At 43.4% G+C, this 19,589-nt stretch overlaps 1 protein-coding gene across 4 annotated transcripts in view; it reads left to right on the top strand.

Annotated features, from left to right (window-relative positions):
• GRIK1 (glutamate ionotropic receptor kainate type subunit 1) overlaps nt 1-18,909 on the top strand; it is a 691,364-nt gene extending 672,455 nt beyond the window's left edge. For 2 of the 4 annotated variants that reach the window (XM_082246622.1, XM_082246620.1), the window contains one exon: nt 18,441-18,909. In XM_082246622.1, the coding sequence (XP_082102748.1) occupies nt 18,441-18,596 (156 nt within the window). In that variant the 3' untranslated portion in view covers nt 18,597-18,909. The remainder of the gene's footprint in view (nt 1-18,440) is intronic. The other 2 variants (XM_082246623.1, XM_082246621.1) reach the window with 1 other exon arrangement.
• Nucleotides 18,910-19,589: the final 680 nt, after the last annotated feature.

Raw genomic sequence — 19,589 nt, 5'->3', positions numbered from 1 at the left:
GGTTTCCCCCCACAATGGAAAGACATGCTGGTAGGTGAATTGGCCCCTGTCTAAACTGGCCTTGGTATGTGTGTAGAAATTGGTTATCATGTTATCCAACCCAAGCAATTGGGTTGTGGAAAAACTTGGTGACCTACCTTGTAAAAAGAAAATTCGAAAGAAAAAGGCTTTTAGGCGTATCTGATATGTTGCCTGTAGATATATACATACAGTATGGTCCCTACAGAGCCATATAAAATAGAATTGCATCTACAAAACACATCTAAGGGAAAACAGAGCTGCCTCTAATAGTTGAGACCCAGCTGGCTAACAAAGGTCATGGCAATGTTCACAGCATGGGTGATTCAGTGGATACCTTGTCTTGCATCTCCTCTGCTCTGCTTTCACATACGTCTTTCATCAGAGTACAGTGAAATATGTTTCTGTATAGAAATAATAATTTTATAGCAGCTGGCACTAAAGCCAGGGAATGAACCAGGTATTGGAAGCAGAATAATATTTAATTTTTATTTTTTATCAGAGAGGTACACTCATCCTTTAATGAGGCCGTAGAAGCATGACTCTTACATAACTGAGAGCATTAAAATCAACACCTCCTAAAGACCAGTTAATTGGAGTTAACACTAACAAAGTCCTTCTCCTCACCCCTGCTGTGATCACAGGAACAAATGACTGTGTTAAATGAAAGAGCTCGCTCAACTTTTTTTTTTTAAATATTTTTAGAACAAGAAAATTATTCTCTTTATATAAAGCAATTAACTGGGACCTTTGAAGACCATGTGCTTGGAACTCTTACTTCACATTATAATTATATAACTCAAGGCCTTTTTTTAAGGTTTGTATAGAATGGATGGTAGTTAGAACACCTGTCAAGTTTTTATTACTGTTTGTGTCCCCCGTTAAGGAGATTGACCCTCTCTATTTGTCCTGGGGGTCGTTATCACCAAGAGTGAAAGTGAAGGAAGTTTTAAGATCTTAGCTTGTCACCAGAAGAGAAATAGAGAGGAAATCTTCCAATGGGGACCCTGGTGCCATCCAGGGATTTCCTCTCAATTCCCGTTTTGGCTTTCGGACAGGAAATTTCCCCAATGGGACATACAGTGCCTTGCGAAAGTATTCAGCCCCCTTGAACTTTGCGACCTTTTGCCACATTTCAGGCTTCAAACATAAATTATATAAAACTGTAATTTTTTGTGAAGAATCAAAAACAAGTGGGACACAATCATGAAGTGGAACGAAATGTATTGGATATTTCAAATTTTGTTAACAAATAAAAAACTGAAAAATTGGGCGTGCAACAAAAAGTTTGAAATATCCAATACATTTCGTTCCACTTCATGATTCTGTCCCACTTGTTGTTGATTCTTCGCATAAAATTACAGTTTTATATCTTTATGTTCGAAGCCTGAAATGTGGCAAAAGGTCGCAAAGTTCAAGGGGGCCGAATACTTTCGCAAGGCACTGTAGATGGGCAAAAAAAAATTATTGATAGGAGTTCTAACCCTCCCTTACTCTATTCAAAATAAAACAAAACAGTTGCATTTACTTCTTCTTTAAAGAAGGAACTTGGCATTCATTGTTTTAAAAGCCCAACTCCGGGCACAAAAACCTTGCCAGGTTTAAAGCAGTCAAACCAATTTTTTTCCTTCACAGCAGCCCTGTCATGCAGGCTTTCTTCTACATCCTGAAAATCGGATCGTTTTCATGTTGAAAATAGTATGGCTCCGGCTGTACTTCTATTGCACCCAGCTGTAAGCACTGCAGACCTCATGGACCCTAGCTGTGAGGTCATGGCTCCATTTCTCTCTGCTCTTAGCCATTCACAAAATTAAGGCTGGTGCTGTGTGTTCTGTGGCTGGCCTGGAAATGAAGGTTGGCAATCTAGAAATTCACAGAAAATCCAGGTGATCGTATTCAGCATAGTTATCATATAGCTTTGTGTATCAGCAAAGAAGGATCTGGGAGTCTTGGTAGATGATAGATTAGGCAACAGCATGCAATGTCAAGCGGCAGCTTCCAAAGCCAACAGAATATTAGCATGCATAAAGAAAGGGATGCATTCCAGAGATAAGACTATAATCCTTCCACTTTATAAAACTCTGGTCCGACCGCATCTGGAGTATTCCGTCCAGTTCTGGTCGCCAGTCCTCAGGAGGGATGTGTTGGAGCTGGAGAGAGTCCAGAGAAGGGCAACTAAACTAATTAGGGGATTGGAGGACCTTGACTATGAAGAGCGTCTACAATCGCTCGATTTATTCTCCCTGGAGAAGAGACGTCTGAGGGGGGACATGATAGCAATTTATAAATATCTTAATGGGGATCCCAGCTTAGAAAAAAAGCTGTTCATTCGAAGGGATTGCATGAGGACTCGAGGGCATACAATGCGATTAGAGGAGAAGCGTTTTAACCTCAGGCAACGCGGGGGGTTCTTTACTGTTAGGGCAACAAGATTGTGGAATTCTCTACCACAAGAGGTGGTTTCTGCGGGTAGTATGGTGGCTTTCAAAAGACTCTTAGACTTACATCTCAAGGATCAGAACATTCAGGGCTATGTGAGATGATTACAGCCACACACACCTACACAGGTTGAACTAGATGGACTATTGTCTTTATTCAACCTCACCTACTATGTAACTATGTAACTATGTAACCGATCCCTTGTATGCATTGTAATCAGATGGCTTTGTTGATGAAGTAATGTGCTTGCCAATACCAAATGATCACCATGATACTATTAATGTTATCCTCTTTCAACTCAGCCCAGTGAGCTTTTGTCTGTACACCCCGGGGGCGAGAAGGATCGGGCACTGTGATTGGCTGTCACATTGGCTATATGATCCGGCCAACTCCTGATCACTAGTAAAGACTGAGAGCTGTCTATGGCGGCTTGGAAACTTTGCTTGGAGCATGCATTGAGCACACTCTCAGCACAGAAATGTGCAGCCTGTGAGTATTAAAGCCTACTTTCTTTGACACCGCACATATGCATTATTTGGGCAGCAAGACGTCCAAATGGGCATACATGACTGAAATTCTGGCTGATTTCTGCTGAATTGGCTTAAATTCAAACCATGAGCAGCCCTTTTAGCACCACTTGGCTTGAGCCATATGGAAAATTGTTGGCCGAACAGTGGCTGCATCCGGGTATTTGGCTACCTGAATACAATAGCTGGCAATGGGAGCAACGGAAATCTAAACATTTATGGCCAGCCTTATGCCCCGTACACACGTACCGATCGTCGGCCGAACGATCGGCCGTCTTTTGTCCCCGGGCTGTCGTGTCTGTTGAAAAGTGCAAAAGACTGCACAAGAATTTTGTCCACCGACTACAGCCGACTGCAGAAGTGATGTCATGTGATGGTTAACTTTCCCTGTGTTTTTTCTTTTCTGAGCATGCCCAGTCTTGCAAATCTGCTGTCTGTCGGCCGAATTCTGTATTGACTGGCGAACAATCGGTCGCTCTGGTGTCGGCATACAAAAATTTTAATGCTTGCACGACAGAATCTTTTCGGCCGAAAGTGCGCTGTCGGCTGTCAGAAGCATCATACTAACAAGCCGAAAATCGGCCAATCGTTCGGCGGCCGAACATTGTCGGCCGACAATCTGTACGTGTGTACGGGCCATTATTCTTCACGGTGTCAGGCATCCCAGAAGACTGAGAACATATTGTAAGTGCAGGGCTTCAGAAATGTCATCCCTTGAGGGGTAGGTGTTGTCACCATGGCACCCTGCATTCACAGTCTAACGATGATGGGAGTGTTGCTGACATCATGTAAGCACTGCTGTCTGTATTGAGGCCCACCTACCCTAGGGTTTGATTTTCAAGAGGTAAAAGTATCCCGGGCATCATGTTGCCAGCTGAAGACATCTGGGAAAAGGTATGATTTAAAAAAAAAAGGAAAAAAAGAGAAAAAAACCTTAAAATACAGGCTGGGAGGCATCGGGGGCACAGTGTAGATCCTGCAGATGGGTCTTAAATCTTGCCATATATGGTTTCCAATCTCGGCTGGTATATCAGGGACCAGCCAAGATTCGATCCAACTATGGGCAGGCTGATTGTACCCAAGTCGATCCATTGATTGACTCAGGTACAATCAGCATGTTGGATTTCTAGCATGCAATTATTGCCAGCAGCTATAGCTGCTAGCAATAATCATTGTGTTCTCCAGGCATGGATGGCTCCCAGTGCCCCCCTCCCTGCAGTACACAATTTAGTGGTGCGGGAGGCATTGCCCCATCAACACTGACTGTGTTGATGGGTGAGTTCAGCAAATTTCTTTCCTGCAACCCATGATTGCAGGAAAGAAAATCACATAATCTATGACCTGCCTAACTGCTGCAGAAAAGTGGTGTTACTCAACTGTGCAATATGTCAATGGTTTGAGAATCACACGATAGGCTGCTTTCACACTGATTGCTTTTTCTTCTGTTTTTGCATTACAAAAAGCAAAACAAAAATGCATGACCGTTCAATCCTATGGAACTCTTCACACCAGTCAGTTGTGGGTCAGTTTTTAACCGCTTGCCGACTGCCGCATGACTATTTACTGCGGCGGTCAGCCCCGTACAGGCAAAGTGACATAGGACTACGTCGCTAGCCTGTGAGCCTCTAGGGGGCAAGCGCGCCACCGGAGGAGCGCTCCCGCCCCGGCTCGTTCCCTAACAGGTCCGCACGTGTGACCGGCGGACCCGATGTCCGCCGATCACTCGCGATCTCTCCGTGGAGAGGGAGAAAGGCAGGTGGCTAATGTAAACAAAGCCGCCTGTCATTCTCCCTGATCTAACTGCAGAGATCATACGATCCTGCTATGTAGGATCGTATGTCTCTGTGGTTACATCAAAAGCCATGCCCCTTGACAGTAAGAATCACTCCCCTAATGACACACTTAACCCCTTGTTCACCAATAAAGTTAACCCCTTACCTGCCAGTGTCATTTTTACAGTAACAGTGCATATGTATAGCACTGATTACTGTAGTAATGTCACTGATACCCCCAAAAGTGTCATTTAAGGGTCTGATCTGTACGCCGCAATGTCGCAGTCCTGCAAAAAAAAAATCGCAGATCACCGCCATTACTCGTTAAAAAAAAAAAACACCAAAAATGACAGAAATCTTTCTCTTAGTTAGTAAACGCAATAACTTTTGCGCAAACCAATCAAAATACGCTTATTGCAAATTTTTTTTTTACCAAACATAGGTAGCAGAAAACAACTTGGTTAAAACATTTAGATTTTTACATTTTTTTTTTTGGCAATTTCATATAAAAAAATGTGAAAAATATTTTTATTTTTTTCAAAATTTACGCTCTTTTTTTGTTTATAGCGCAAAAAGTAAAAATCGCAGAGGTGATCAAATACCACCAAAAGAAAGCTCTTTTTGTGGGGGAAAAGGGATGTCAAACTCGTTTCGGTACAGCGTCGCATGACCGCGCAATTGTCCGTTAAATTCACGCAGTGCCGAATCGCAAAATATGCCCTGGTCAGGAAGGGGGTAAAATCTTCCGGGGCTTAAGTGGTTAAGTCCAGCATGTTGCATTTTTGTGCATGTTTGGTGCGTGTTTAAAACCGCACCAGAAAACACACCTCCCCATTGAAGTGCGTTGAAAACACATCAAAGATGCACAAAAAGTGGTTGTGTGTTTGATGCATTTTTGAGTCTTTTTTTTCCATAGGTGCTGCTGACTGATGTCAGGAAACGCAGCAGAACGCATATGCATGTTTACACCATTTTTGCTATGAGCGGTGTTAAAGCAGCCCAAGGCTGAGTCGTATCACAAATATATGTCAGCCTTAAAAAAAAAAAAGCATTTCAGTGGGTGATAGGACCAGCAGACACTCTCAGTGTAGATTTTGCCCCAGGGTCCCCTTGTCACCACTCACATAGAAACGGCAGCGGCTGAACAGAAATAGTCACGCTATAATCTTAAAAAGCAAACAAGCTGCAGGGTCACAATTCTCTTTCCCTTCCAACATCATATTCGGGCTCTTCGCTTTGTTGTTGTGAAATTGATTCATTTGGTGTGTTAACTTCTCCTGCGTCTGCGTATTTTGATCTGAGCACCTGAATGAAAAAAAGATTTTGCCAGCTCAGCTACCAAGTGACCCATTTACCAGGAGCTGCGAGTGGTCAGAGACGGTGCTTTGCGGTCGGCACAAATTAATTATTCTACACTTGATCTGGCCCCATTAATTTGCATCCTCTGTGACATCTAGACTGACACGGCTCTATATTGATGTGATTAACTCCGCTTCTTCCCACTCTGTGCAAAGCTACAGCTCATCATCATTGTACTACAAGACACGGATCACATCTTCTCTCCCTACGCTGGTGTAAGGAAGGGGTTAATGCAAGCTAAGGCAAAACCAGTGGTGTGTGATTTATGCAGACGCAGTTTAAAGTGAAAAAAAAAATGGCAACCACCCCGATTTATAAATAGTTTTTAAAGTAAGGTACATGTGGAACGGCTTTGCACAGCACAAACAAAATATATGTTTTGCCAGCACACTTACCATCTAGCCAGCAAATATATATATACTGTATATATACACACACACATACACGCTATATTGTCAAAAGTATTGGGACGCCGGCCTTTACACACACATGAACTTTAATGGCATCCCAGTCTCAGGGCTCTTTCACACTTGTAGTCCGTCAAACGGACTCCGCTTTTCTCAGCGGGGATCGATCCGCCGATCCCCCTCTGAGCAGGAGGATGACAGCTGTGTCTCTGCGCTGTGTGCGGAGACACAGCTGTCAGTTCTCCATGCATCTCTATGGGGAAAATCGGATGGGAACGGAAATAGGGTTTCCATCCATCCAGATTTGACGGATAGGATCGGGTCGGATGTCAGCGGACATGTCTCCGCTGACATCCGATGCCCCATAGGAATGCATGGGGGGACCGTTCAGATCCACCAAAAAAACGAATAGGCGGATCTGAACGGTTCGCCTGTGTGAAAGGGGCCTTAGTCCGTAGGGTTCAATATTGAGTTGGCCCACCCTTTGCAGCTATAACAGCTTCAACTCTTCTGGGAAGGTTGTCCACAAGGTTTAGGAGTGTGTCTATGGGAATGTTTGACCATTCTTCCAGAAGCGCATCTGTGAGGTCAGGCACTGATGTGGGTGAGAAGGCCTGGCTCGCAGTCTGCACTCTAATTCATCCCAAAGGTTCTATTAGGTTGAGGTCAGGACTGTGCAGGTCAGTCAAGTTCCTCCACTCCAAACTTGCTCATCCATGTCTTTATGGACCTTGCTTTGTGCACTGGTGCGCAGTCATGTTGGAACAGGAAGGGACCATCCCCCAAACTGTTCCCACCAAGTTGGGAGCATGAAATTGTCCAAAATGTCTTGGTTTACTGACACCTTAAGAGTTCCTTTCACTGGAACTAGGGGGCTAAGCCAAACCCCTAAAACCCCTAAAATACAACCTAACACCATAATCCCTCTTCCACCAAATTATTTGGACCAGTGCACAAAGCAAGGTCCATAAAGATAGGAGGGAGTTTTTGGGGGAGGAACTTGATTGGCCTACACAGTCCTGACCTCAACCCGAAAGAACACCTTTAGGATGAATTAGAGCACAGACTGCAAGCCTGGCCTTCTTGTCCAACATCAGTGCCTGACCTCACAAATGCGCTTCTGGAAAAATGGTCAAATATTTCCATAGACACACTCCTAAACCTTGTGGACAGCCTTTCTAGAAGTGTTAAAGCTGTTATAGCTGCAAAGGGTGGGCCAACTCAATATTAAGCCCTACGGACTAAGATTGGGATGCCATTAAAGTTATTGTGTGTGTAATGGCGGACATCCTAATACTTTTCACAGTGTAGTGTGTGTGTATATATATATATCTATATATATGTATGTATATATATATATATATATATATATATATATATATATATATACTATTTAAAAAAATTAAAAGGAACAATTTTTAATCAGAGTATAGCATCAAGTCAATTAAACTCCTGGGATATTGATCTGGTCAGTTAAGTAGCAGAGGGCAGGGAGTTATTAATCAGTTTTAGCTGCTTTGGTGTTAATGAAATTAACAACAGGTGCACTAAATAGACAACAATGAGATGATCTCCAAAACAGGGATGGTTTACAAGTGGAGGCCACTGCATTTTTTTTTTTTTCCTACTTATCTTTTCTGACTGTTTTTTACTAGTTTTGCATTTGGCTAGGGCCATGTCACTACTGGTAGCATGAGGCGATACCTGGACCCTGTAGAGGTTGCACAGGCAGTCCAACTCCTCCAGGGTGGCACATCAATACGTGCCACTGCCAGAAGGTTTGCTGTGTCTCCCAGCACAGTCTCAAGAGCATGGAGGAGATTCCAGGAGACAGGCAGTTACTCAGAAAGCTGGGCAGGGCCGTAGAAGGTCTTTAAAATATTAGCAGAACCGATATCTGCTCCTTTGTGCAGTACCAGGAGGCCACTGGTGTGAATGTCTCTGACCAGTCAATCACAAACAGACTTTATGAGGGTGGCCTGAGGGCTTAACGTCCTCTAGTGGGCCCTGTGCTTGATGTCCGGCACCATGGAGCTCGATTGGCATTTGCCATTGAACACCAGAATTGGCAGGTCTGCCACTGGCACCCTGTGCTTTTCACAGATGAGAGCAGGTTCACCCTGAGCACATGTGACAGATGTGAAAGGGCCTGGAGAAGCAGTGGAGAACATTATGCTGCCATTAACATCATTCAGCATGAGTGGTTTGGTGGTGGGTCAGTGATGATCTTAGGACGCATATCCATGGAGGGATGCACAGACCTCTACAGGCTAGACAATGGCACCCTGACTGCCATTAGGTATCAGGATGAAATCCTTGGACCCATTTTCAGACCCTACACTGGTGAAGAGGGTCCTGGATTCCTCCTGGTGCATGACAATGCCCGGCCTCATGTGGCGAGAGTGTGCAGCCAGTTCCTGAAGGATGTATGCATTAATAACATTGAATGGCCCCTATGCTCGTCTGACCTAAATCCAGTAGCACACCTCTGGGACATTATGTTTCAGGCCATCTGATGCTACCAGGTTGCGCCTCAGTCTGTTTAGGAGCTCAGTGATGCCCTGGTCCAGATCGGGGAGGAAAAACCCCAGGACACCATCCGTCGTCTCATTAGGAGGATGCCCCAATGTTCTCAGGCATGCATACAAGCATGTGGGGGACATACAGTGCCTTGCAAAAGTATTCGGCCCCCTTGAACATTGCGACCTTTTGCCACATTTCAGGCTTCAAACATAAAGATATAAAACTGTAATTTTTTGTGAAGAAGCAACAACAAGTGGGACACAATCATGAAGTGGAACGAAATTTATTGGATATTTCAAACTTTGTTAACAAAAAAAAAAACTGAAAAATTGGGCGTGCAAAATTATTCAGCCCCTTTACTTTCAGTGCAGCAAACTCTCTCCAGAAGTTCAGTGAGGATCTCTGAATGATCCAATGTTGACCTAAATGACTAATGATGCTAAATAGAATCCACCTGTGTGTAATCAAGTCTCCGTATAAATGCACCTGCACTGTGATAGTCTCAGAGGTCCGTTTAAAGCGCAGAGAGCATCATGAAGAACAAGGAACACACCAGGCAGGTCCGAGATACTGTTGTGGAGAAGTTTAAAGCCGGATTTGGATACAACAAGATTTCCCAAGCTTTAAACATCCCAAGGAGCACTGTGCAAGCGATAATATTGAAATGGAAGGAGTATCAGACCACTGCAAATCTACGAAGACCTGGCCGTCCCTCTGAACTTTCAGCTCATACAAGAAGAAGACTGATCAGAGATGCAGCCAAGAGGCCCATGATCACTCTGGATGAACTGCAGAGATCTACAGCTGAGGTGCGGGACTCTGTCCATAGGACAACAATCAGTCGTATACTGCACAAATCTGGCCTTTATGGAAGAGTGGCAAGAAGAAAGCCATTTCTTAAAGATATCCATAAAAAGTGTCATTTAAAGTTTGCCACAAGCCACCTGGGAGACACACCAAACATGTGGAAGAAGGTGCTCTGGTTAGATGAAACCAAAATCAAACTTTTTGGCAACAATGCAAAACGTTATGTTTGGCGTAAAAGCAAAAATTTCAGTCTCTCGATGTGCAAAACTGATAGAGACATACCCCAAGCGACTTACAGCTGTAATCGCAGCAAAAGGTGGCGCTACAAAGTATTAACTTAAGGGGGCTGAATAATTTTGCATGACCAATTTTTCATTTTTTTATTTATTTGTTAAAAAAGTTTGAAATATTCAATTCATTTCATTCCACTTCATGATTGTCTTCCACTTGTTGTTGATTCTTCACAAAAAATTACAGTTTTATATCTTTATGTTTGAAGCCTGAAATGTGGCAAAAGGTCGAAAAGTTCAAGGGGGCCGAATACTTTCGCAAGGCACTGTACAAACTTCTGAGTACCATTTTGGTTTGCTGCAATGAAATTTCAGCAAAATGGACTAGCCTGCTGCATAATTTTTTCACTTTTATTTTCGGGGTGTCTTTGAATTCAGCCCTCTGTAGGCTGATCATTTTCATTTCCATCAAATGTTGTGGCATCCTTTCCTTCCTAACACATTACCCAGTCCATATTAGTATAGATATCCAGCATGGTATTTTTCTCCATTGAGATCTGATGTGTTTTCCAAGTGTTCCTTTAATTTTTTTGAGCAGTGTATATATGTATTAAAAACAGAGGTTTTAGTTACACAACATTTGCAAATATATGTGGAAGCTGCAGTTCCTCATCAAGGCCCTTTTGTATAGCGCTAACTCTATTTAAAGAGAATCTCTATGTTGGAGCACATATACAGAACAGTGGATGAATAAGGGGAGTTATGCCTTGAGGGTGCCCATTCCTCGCTATAGGTGCAAGGACATACCAGAAGACCAGCAAAGCACAAGGTCAGGTGACGGTGCCCAATGTGTCCCCACACCAGTTCCAGGGAGCAAAACAAAAATGGCGACCGCCCCAGTTAATATATAGCTTTTAAACCCAAAAGCAAGCATTTTTTATATTGCAGCTTACCAATTGTTAGATGTGATGGCCACATTCGTTTTTTTTTAGGCTTTCTTTTTTCTATTTCCATCTGGTGATCCATCCAGTTTGTTGGTTTTTCAAAAGAAGATGCTCTCCAGCAGAATATATTAGGTATAGCGATGAGACAAACCATTTACCACTGACAGGGGTTTTACAATGATAAAAAATAGCTGTATTGTTGGAGGTATCTTATAACTGCACCACATCCCTATAAATAACAACGTTATTATTAAGATAGGATGGAATTTTTCAGGTGCCATTTAAATCCACCAAAACGGTAAGTATTAAAACATGCATTTTTTATTTATACAAAAATTAAAATCCATAAACATATAGATAATATATAATTGGACAATATGTTTTTACATTTTTCGGAGTCCTAAGTGCACTTTTGTTTTCTACATGTGTCGCCAAATTGGTTTCTTCAGAAAGTATTAAAATGCTCCAGTACAACTGTATAAAGAGATATAATCATAATTAGGAAAAATACACACAAAAAAAAAATACATACAGCAATCAGTCAATACAACATATCAAGTTCACATTGCATACCAGGGCTCCCAGAGATTACACCCAGATAGGACCAAGGGCCAGAGACAGAAAGGGGGACAATACCAGGGGTCTTGCTTATTTATTCATGTAAACCTTTAGACCCCATTCACACTGGGGCGACCTGTCAGGTGACCTGGTCGCCTGACAAGTCGCGGTGGGTCGCCTGCCATAGAGCAGCACAGGGCCCGTTCTAATAGGAGCGACACAAGTCGCTCCGACTTAGAAAAAGGGTCCGGAGCTTCTTTGGGGCGACCTCGGAGCGACCTGCATTGACTTCAATGATATGAAGTCCGTGCCGGCCGCTCCGAGGTCGCGGTGCGCCCGGCAAAGTCGGGTCGCCCCAGTGTGAACGGGGTCTTATCCTCAAAGGGGAAAAAAAACAACAACTGCTGTAACTGATTATTAAGTGTGAGCTGGAGTTTGGTTTCAAGATTGACAGTGCTGCTGCGCCCCTTGTGGTCCTTCATTCAGAGTGGAGTCACTCTAACACAGGAGGTGTGTTACTGGCCAGATCACCAGGTTAAAACCCAAAGAAAGAAATCTAATGCAGCCGCTACATCTAATGATTGGTAAGCTGCAATATTTCATGTCTTTGGTTTGGGAGTTAATACCACTTTAACATCAAGCAGGAGGTTCCCCTAAAGTGGATCTAAATCCCAAAATGTTTACTTTGAATAGATGTTAAAAGTGGATATTATGGCAATCTTCACAGCACAAAATGATAAACATAGCATTTAGTGTTACAACCCACAACAGTAAAAGCAGACTGTATATGCAATAAAGCATGCTTGTTATACTCACTGTGGGACCTAGGGGGTTAATCTTCCACACTGTGTAAAAAGGCTGTTTGATCCTGTCTTCTCTGATCCTTCCCTTCTTCCATAGTCCCCAATCCATCACCTGATAAGACAGAGCCTTGGGGGCAAGCTGCACATGCTCAGTTTGATGTGTATTGCTAGAGAGTTATTTTTTCTTGGAAGAGTGCATGTAATCAGCACAGGGCCAATCAGGACTGTCCAGACAGAGGGTCAGGAGTCCTGCAGCCTCAAAGGGCAGTCAGAGGAGAATGAAAACTCCTAAAAGGTTTGACCAGACACTGGTAGAAGTCACAAGACTGCTATATACTGCTGATGAGAAAATGTATTTAGCAGTTTATTTTTAGTACAAATAATTGCATTTCCATGTTCTGTGTACTGTGGGAGACCAGATATAGTGAATGCAGGGTCCTGGGTTTGGTAACAGTTTAAGCATCAGCCCAGTTCAGTAATGCCCCGTACACACGTGCAGATTATGTGAAGACTTTTGTCTTCAGATTTACCTTTTCTATGTAGTGCAAGGGCCTGCCGGATTGCATACAAATTGAAAGTGTTTAGGTTTGACCTCATATTATATGGTTTTGGTAAGTCTGCAGACAAAAGTCTTCAGATAATCTGCACGTGTCTATGGGGCATAAGAAAGCCCAGTGGTCAAAGGCACTGCATACAATGCTCACCCCTGAAATGGTGGTTAGATGGTATCCTTCACGAATCCATCAACGAGGCTCACTAAGGGCTCATTTACCTTTGCAGTTGGGGCTGGTAAAAATACTCAGTTGAGACTATTGGTGCAGTAGTGCATGATGATATAGTAAGTAGAAGAGGACCTGTACTGTAGAAACTGTGCCAAAAAGGCAAAGGACTAGCCACCCGTCTTGCCTGGAGACCCCCTAAAGCTGGACTTTGTCCATTACTGACTTTTGCTGGGTGGAGGTGGCCAGCTTGGTAGAGTCATGGCTTAAGCTGGCCATACACGCACAGAATTTAGGCCGAAAATGGTCATTTTAGGAAAGATCGTTCGAAAATCGGGCTGTTAGTGAACACAAGTTTACCGACGATTTTCGATCGTGTGCCCGGCTAATGTCGATGGATCGATAGCGAAAACTTTTATCGTTTCTACGAAAGTTTGTGTATGGTAAAATTGAAAGGAAAATAATATTCTGACTCACATTGTGCATGTTATCAAATGATCATTATGATCATGAAAACGATTATGTAAAAGAGTTTATTCTGTAAGTTAGTGGCCAATTCGCTTTCAACCCAAGAATTATCGTTCAGTCTGCAATCGGCCGAAATTCTGAACGTGTATGGCCAGCATTAGTTTCCTCATATATATGTTTTATCTGGTTCAGTGTGATCTTCTCTTGAGGACAAAAACTCACAAGACATGTCAACCACAGTGGTTGGATTGACACTCAACAAACCTTTTTATTGTTTACGGTTATTTTCTATTATGGCTTGGAGTGCGCTGCATGACAGTCCATTCATTTAATTGATAGCTGTATATACCATTTGCAACACACATCAGTTATTCGTCCAACACAGGGGAAGTGCAAAGCATTAGGTAATTACATAGCCAGCTTTCATGTGATTACTCCTCATTTTACAAGATATGTATTTTTCAATCACTTTCGCAAATAACGTAAAAACAAAAAAAGACAACTTGTCACAGATGATATATCCTTCTTGGCTGATGTCGTGAACCCTCCATACGTTTAATGAAAGCTATAGTTTAATGGGTTAGTCCAAAAAAAAAAACAATTTAATTTTGGGTAGCTGCATGTTAAATCATCCATTCTTTAGTGACACAGATGTTTCCATGTGCACCTTCCCTGTCCATTAGCAGGGGTCTAAATCTCACTGCTAGAGTTTAAATTGTAAAAAATAATAAAATTACATGCGCATCTTTTTTGCAGGTGAAAAAGGTGCTTTATTATTTTTTTTTACCCTGCAGTCTGTAAAGCATTGCACCTGCGATCAGTAGATATGAGTAGACAGTCACTGAACTGCAGGAAGAATTAATGAACTATGAGAGCGATCATCAGTGCCTTCGCAGTTCAGTGAGAACTTCAAGACTTCTGCCGCAATGGATGACTGTACTTGTAGTTCATTCATTCACAGGAAACTGTAAATGATTGACGAGCTGCCTGGGCGTGTTGTTTTTAAATTGTAGCGGTTAAGCACTAAGCAGGGAGGATCCCCCACTCACTTTCACACTGAGGGATCAGGGGGGTGGGGGGGGGACGGTGTGGACAGGTACTCTTTGGTAACAGGTTACATATTACACCCTAATTACAGGGGTAACATGTTACCAAAGATGAACGTATCTTTAAATGCCCATCTAAAGTCCTATTTTTCCCTCTTCGTTTATGTAGCACCCTCCTTGGTAGGAATATAGTCTAGAGCCCTGCCTGCTTACCAGAAGAGCTGTGGGTAAATCTATATTGTTCTCTGCCTATCAGAGAGCAGGATCTGTTAGTGAGGTCTGCTCATTGTGCTCAGGATGCAACTAGTTCTTTCTGGAGAGTGTTTCACGCTGGTCCAATAGGTAGGCATATTGGACAGTGGGAGGAAACCTGACGAATGGGTGCACAGGCTATTGATACAGCCCTGATGATTGGCAGAGGGAAAGTGCCTCAGCGTATGTTGGGATACTGTATAAAAGCCAGGAGCACATGTGCTCAGGGTCTTTCGTCTGGATAGCAGAGTCCCGAAGGGAGGGGGCGGCTGCCTCCTCCTCTGTAGAAGTGCCATGCGGCCTCAGGGGGTCGTTCTGAGGGCCTGGAGAGTAGCAGTGAGGAGGGGAACCCAGAAGTCCAGAGAAGCTGACTGAGAGTGGAGACATTGTAGGATCTGTCTCTGCAGTACAGTGAGTACAGAAACTTGTGTCAAGGGGCCTGACCTGAGGGGATCCACCCCTGCTTCTAAGATAGTCAGTGGACGGGTGTCGGTTGAAAGGGGATGCTAGTGAGAGTGTCCTGAAGATAAGTTATCATCCACCAAGTCCTCTTGTTAGGAAGTAAAAAGCACGTGACTTAACCCTTTTCTACACTTGTGGCAGTGTGGATTAGGCAGCCTAGCTTTTTCTATTTAACCTAGAAGGCTTGAAGATAGAAGTCCTCAACTTATGTACTGTAAATAGTTCAACGGGAGTATCCCACTATTCCCTTCTCCTATCCCAGTTCCAAATAAACTATGACTGCAGTGTAAAGGCCTTTCCCATTGGGAGCTAAAGGGAGCAGCAGAAGAGTGAAATCAGGTACTGTATATACAGAATATGCTGCTGGGGAGGGCTTAATTAAAATGAACCTTTAAAAAACAGGTTTACTTTAAAGAAGAACTTTTGTTTACCGTTTTTTTGTTTTTTTTTACTGTTCTGTCCCCTGTGGGACAAAGTACATGTAGTACTTTTTTTCTTGTTACTAGGTGCTTCCTAACCCTAGCTATGAGGTGGGAATGGCCCTGACCCTCTCTCCCCCCACAGTCATTTGACAGCATAGCTAGGAAGGATATGGCATCATAATGGCCGTCTCAGCTTCGAGCGACTTCAAGAGAAATGGTATTCACCTCTCCCTCTGCATTCCTCTTGCCGCTGCTTGTCTTGGGAAATTGCTTAGAGCTAAGACAAAAAGCCATTGTGAACTGACTGTCTGTCTCCTTCCTAGCTATGTTACACATGGCCTTGAAGGCCAACCTTGTAGCTAAGGTTAGGATTAGGAAGCATCCGGAAACAAAAAACTTGATGTACTTTGTTCCACAGGGGACAGAACAATGAAAAATATTTAAATTATAGTTTTTATTAAAGCCATCTTTGGGCAACAGCTAATCTAAATGTCCACCCTCCTCTTTACCTGCAAGGGGCTTGTAGGTGGGGTGCAGCGTGGTGCTGCAGGAAAAACCCACACAGCCAGTTGCAGTACAAAACTTCTATTCAAGTAAGGCAGCAACAGTTTACAATAACCTGGTGGGACAGCTACCCAGCTGGGCACTCACAGTTTACAATAACTTGAAGAAGTAGGTTCCAGCCAAACCTACAGCATCTGTTGAGAGGGGACAGAATGCAGACTGGCCATCTCATTCCTAATCAGGGAGGTTTCCAGAGAGATGTGACCCTATACTTTTCCCTCCTCAAACCTTTCCCTACCAATAGTACTGTCCCTGGTGGGATACCTTTTTAAAGTAGGAAAAGGGGTACCTTTTCCTACTTTACTCGTATAGAGCATGCCAAACCCAGGGGCCAGGGTCTTAAATAGACTCTGCCACACTCAAGATGGCCACCAGAGTCACATGGGCAGCCAGCATCCAATCAGATTGCTGCCCCAGTGGCTCAGGAAACTATATTGTAGGGGTACTGAATTAAAAATGCACAGAGGTCCAGTCAGTAACAGTTTCTTTCTCCAGAGGTTAGAATCTCATTTTTGTTCTATGACTCCTTCACATCACAGGCCACCCCCCCCCCCTCTTTACATCACAGCCCCCTTTACATCAGTGTCTTCAGTCCCCTCTTGCACATCATAGACCCCCCCTTTTACATCAGAGCCCCCCTTCCTCACATAACAGCCCCTACCCCTAACATCACAATCCCCCTTGCAATCACAACCCCCCCCCCACATCACAGCTCCCTCCCTCAGTCCCCTTTGCAATCACAGCCCTCCTCCTCACATCCTCACATCACAGCCCCCCATATTATTGCTCCACCCTCTCACATCACAGCCCCTATATCACTGCTCTCCCCTCTCAAATCACAGCCCTTCATATCACTGCTTCCCCCTCTCACATCAAAGCCTGTCTCCTGCCTCCTCTGTGAGTTTTAACAGCAGCAGCGGCTGCCAAGTCGTGCGGCTGCGCTCCGGACAGGACTGTCAGTCGGTCTGTATCCGGACTGCGGTCTGCCATTTAGTGAAGCCTGCTATAGAGGAACCCTGTTCCTCATGACTTCCTCTACACCCCTGCATTGCTGTTGTTGAGCGCCACTGGTGATGGAGATCTTTCTACAGGCTCCCATTTTTGTAATGTGAATTCTTTCCCCCAGTATTTTCTCTTTGTTAGGCCCTAGGATATCATGCTTAGAGCTGAAACAATCCTTTAGCTGTGGTGGGCCAGGAGATGTGAAAAAGATTGTCAGAGGGACATAGGTGTGGAAAATGGGTTCCTGGGCAGTGCACTAGTTCCTACCCTTAAGCCCCGTACACACGATCAGATTATCGAACGATCTGTCGTCCGTTTTTTGTGGCATGCTAGTCTGATTTGGAAAGTGAAGAGGTTATTTTCATACGAATTTTCCCGTACGACAGAATTCTACTTCAGAAGTGATGTCATGTGTTGGATTGCTTTGTATGTGTTCTTTCGTCTCTGAGCATGCCTAGTCTTGCTCTTAAGATTTTTTTCCGTCGAAATCTGTACTAATGATATGAAAATCGGACGTTGTATTACGGATGACAAAAATTTTATAGCCTGCACATCAGGATTTTGTCAGCCGAAAAGTCAGAGTTGGCTGTCGAAAGCACCATACTAACAGTCCGAAAATCGGCAGATCGGTCGTCGGACGAATTTTCCCTACAGATTTTCTTATCGTGTGTACGGGCCTTTAGTCTCTGCTGATAATTTCACAGATCCCTCACTAGACCTGCAGAGGGGGGTGGGAAGAAGACCGGTCACCTTGCCCACAGACAGCAGGTAGTGTTGACTGGTCCATACCACCAGATATGGGAATTATAAGGGAGGGCACACTTTTATCAGTGCAATGTAGCACAGGAGCAGCTATTGCTAGAATGACATGTATTTTTGTGCCAGGTATTTAAAAATAACTGATATTTATACTGTTTGTGGATGTCAGGTTTAAGAAGAAAGCAGAGGATTGTATTGTGGTTTTTGTTGAGGATAAGCCATAAATGGGAACACCAGTGGGGAGATGTCATCACCAAGGTTTCCAAAGCCCATTGTTGATTCACTTCACAAGATCTTGAAATGATTAACCTACTGTTTCAAGGAAACACTGTTGAACACATGTTTTCTTATCTCCACAGTGTCTTTCTTTCAATGCCATAATGGAGGAGCTTGGAATATCACTTAAACATCCAAAAAGACTAAAAAAGAAGTCAAAGGTCAAGGCGCGATCGACTTTCACGAGTATGCTGACCTGTCACCAGAGGCGAATAATCAGGAAAGAGACAATGGCATAGAAACAATGTCACTTAATATTGGCTGAGACTGTATAGAGGGTTTTTTTTTAAAGGATTGTGTCTCCTTTTTTTAAATTCTTCTACATGATTTTTATAACAACACGTGAGATCTACATCACATGGAGAATGTGTAAGCCACAGAAAGGCTGCTGACTGGCGCACTGGATCCATTGAAAGTAATGTGTGAATCTTTTCACTACATCACCTGCAGCATTCCATCACCACCATGTACAAATGATCTGTGTGCTTTGGGAATAAAACACACTTTGTTTTTCAGTATAATGCTAAATAAAACACATTCTGTTTTTCAGTATGATGCGTGCTTTGGGTTCTGTTCTTCAGTTACATTGTTAAGAAAAAGACATCTGCCCATCATGTTTGACTCGTTCCCCATGAGTCCTGGCATCCCTTTAAGTGGGTCCTTACAGCCAGGGGGCGGGGCAGTCTTCCCGATCACATGACCACTGTGATTAGCTGTAACGATTGTCACATGATCAAGAACCCGTCCTGCCAGCTCCCATACATGACTAGAGTCTGAGAGCTTTCTATGATAGTTCGGCCACTGTGCTGGGAACGCGCAGCCAAGCATGCTATCAGCACAGAAACCTTGGCTGTCCATGGAGGCATATGTAAAGCATGTAGATGTTAAAGCCCACCCTCTTTGCGCAACACATTTGCATTACACGGGCAATATAAAATCCGAATTCAAAGACTTGTATCCCAAAAAACCCAAATGCACAGGTAATCCAAAGAAAGGAAAGAAACCGTATGAGGTGTGACCAAATTTAATCTAGCAGGGAAAAAATATTTTCCTGATCATGAAAGGCATTCGGATACTCCTTGGCTCAACAATCGACAATATACAGTATCTCACAAAAGATACTATATACAGTATCTCACATTTTTTGTAAATATTTTGTTATATATTTTAATGTGACCACACTGATGGACTGGCCAAGCATGTCTTCAGACCTAAACCCTATTGAGCATCTG

The sequence above is a fragment of the Pelophylax lessonae genome, assembly GCF_965119305.1.
Source record: "Pelophylax lessonae genome assembly, chromosome: 2".
Taxonomy (NCBI): Eukaryota; Metazoa; Chordata; class Amphibia; order Anura; family Ranidae; genus Pelophylax; species Pelophylax lessonae.
Note: the sequence above shows the minus strand (reverse complement) of the source record. Positions and strands in the feature narration are given on the sequence as shown.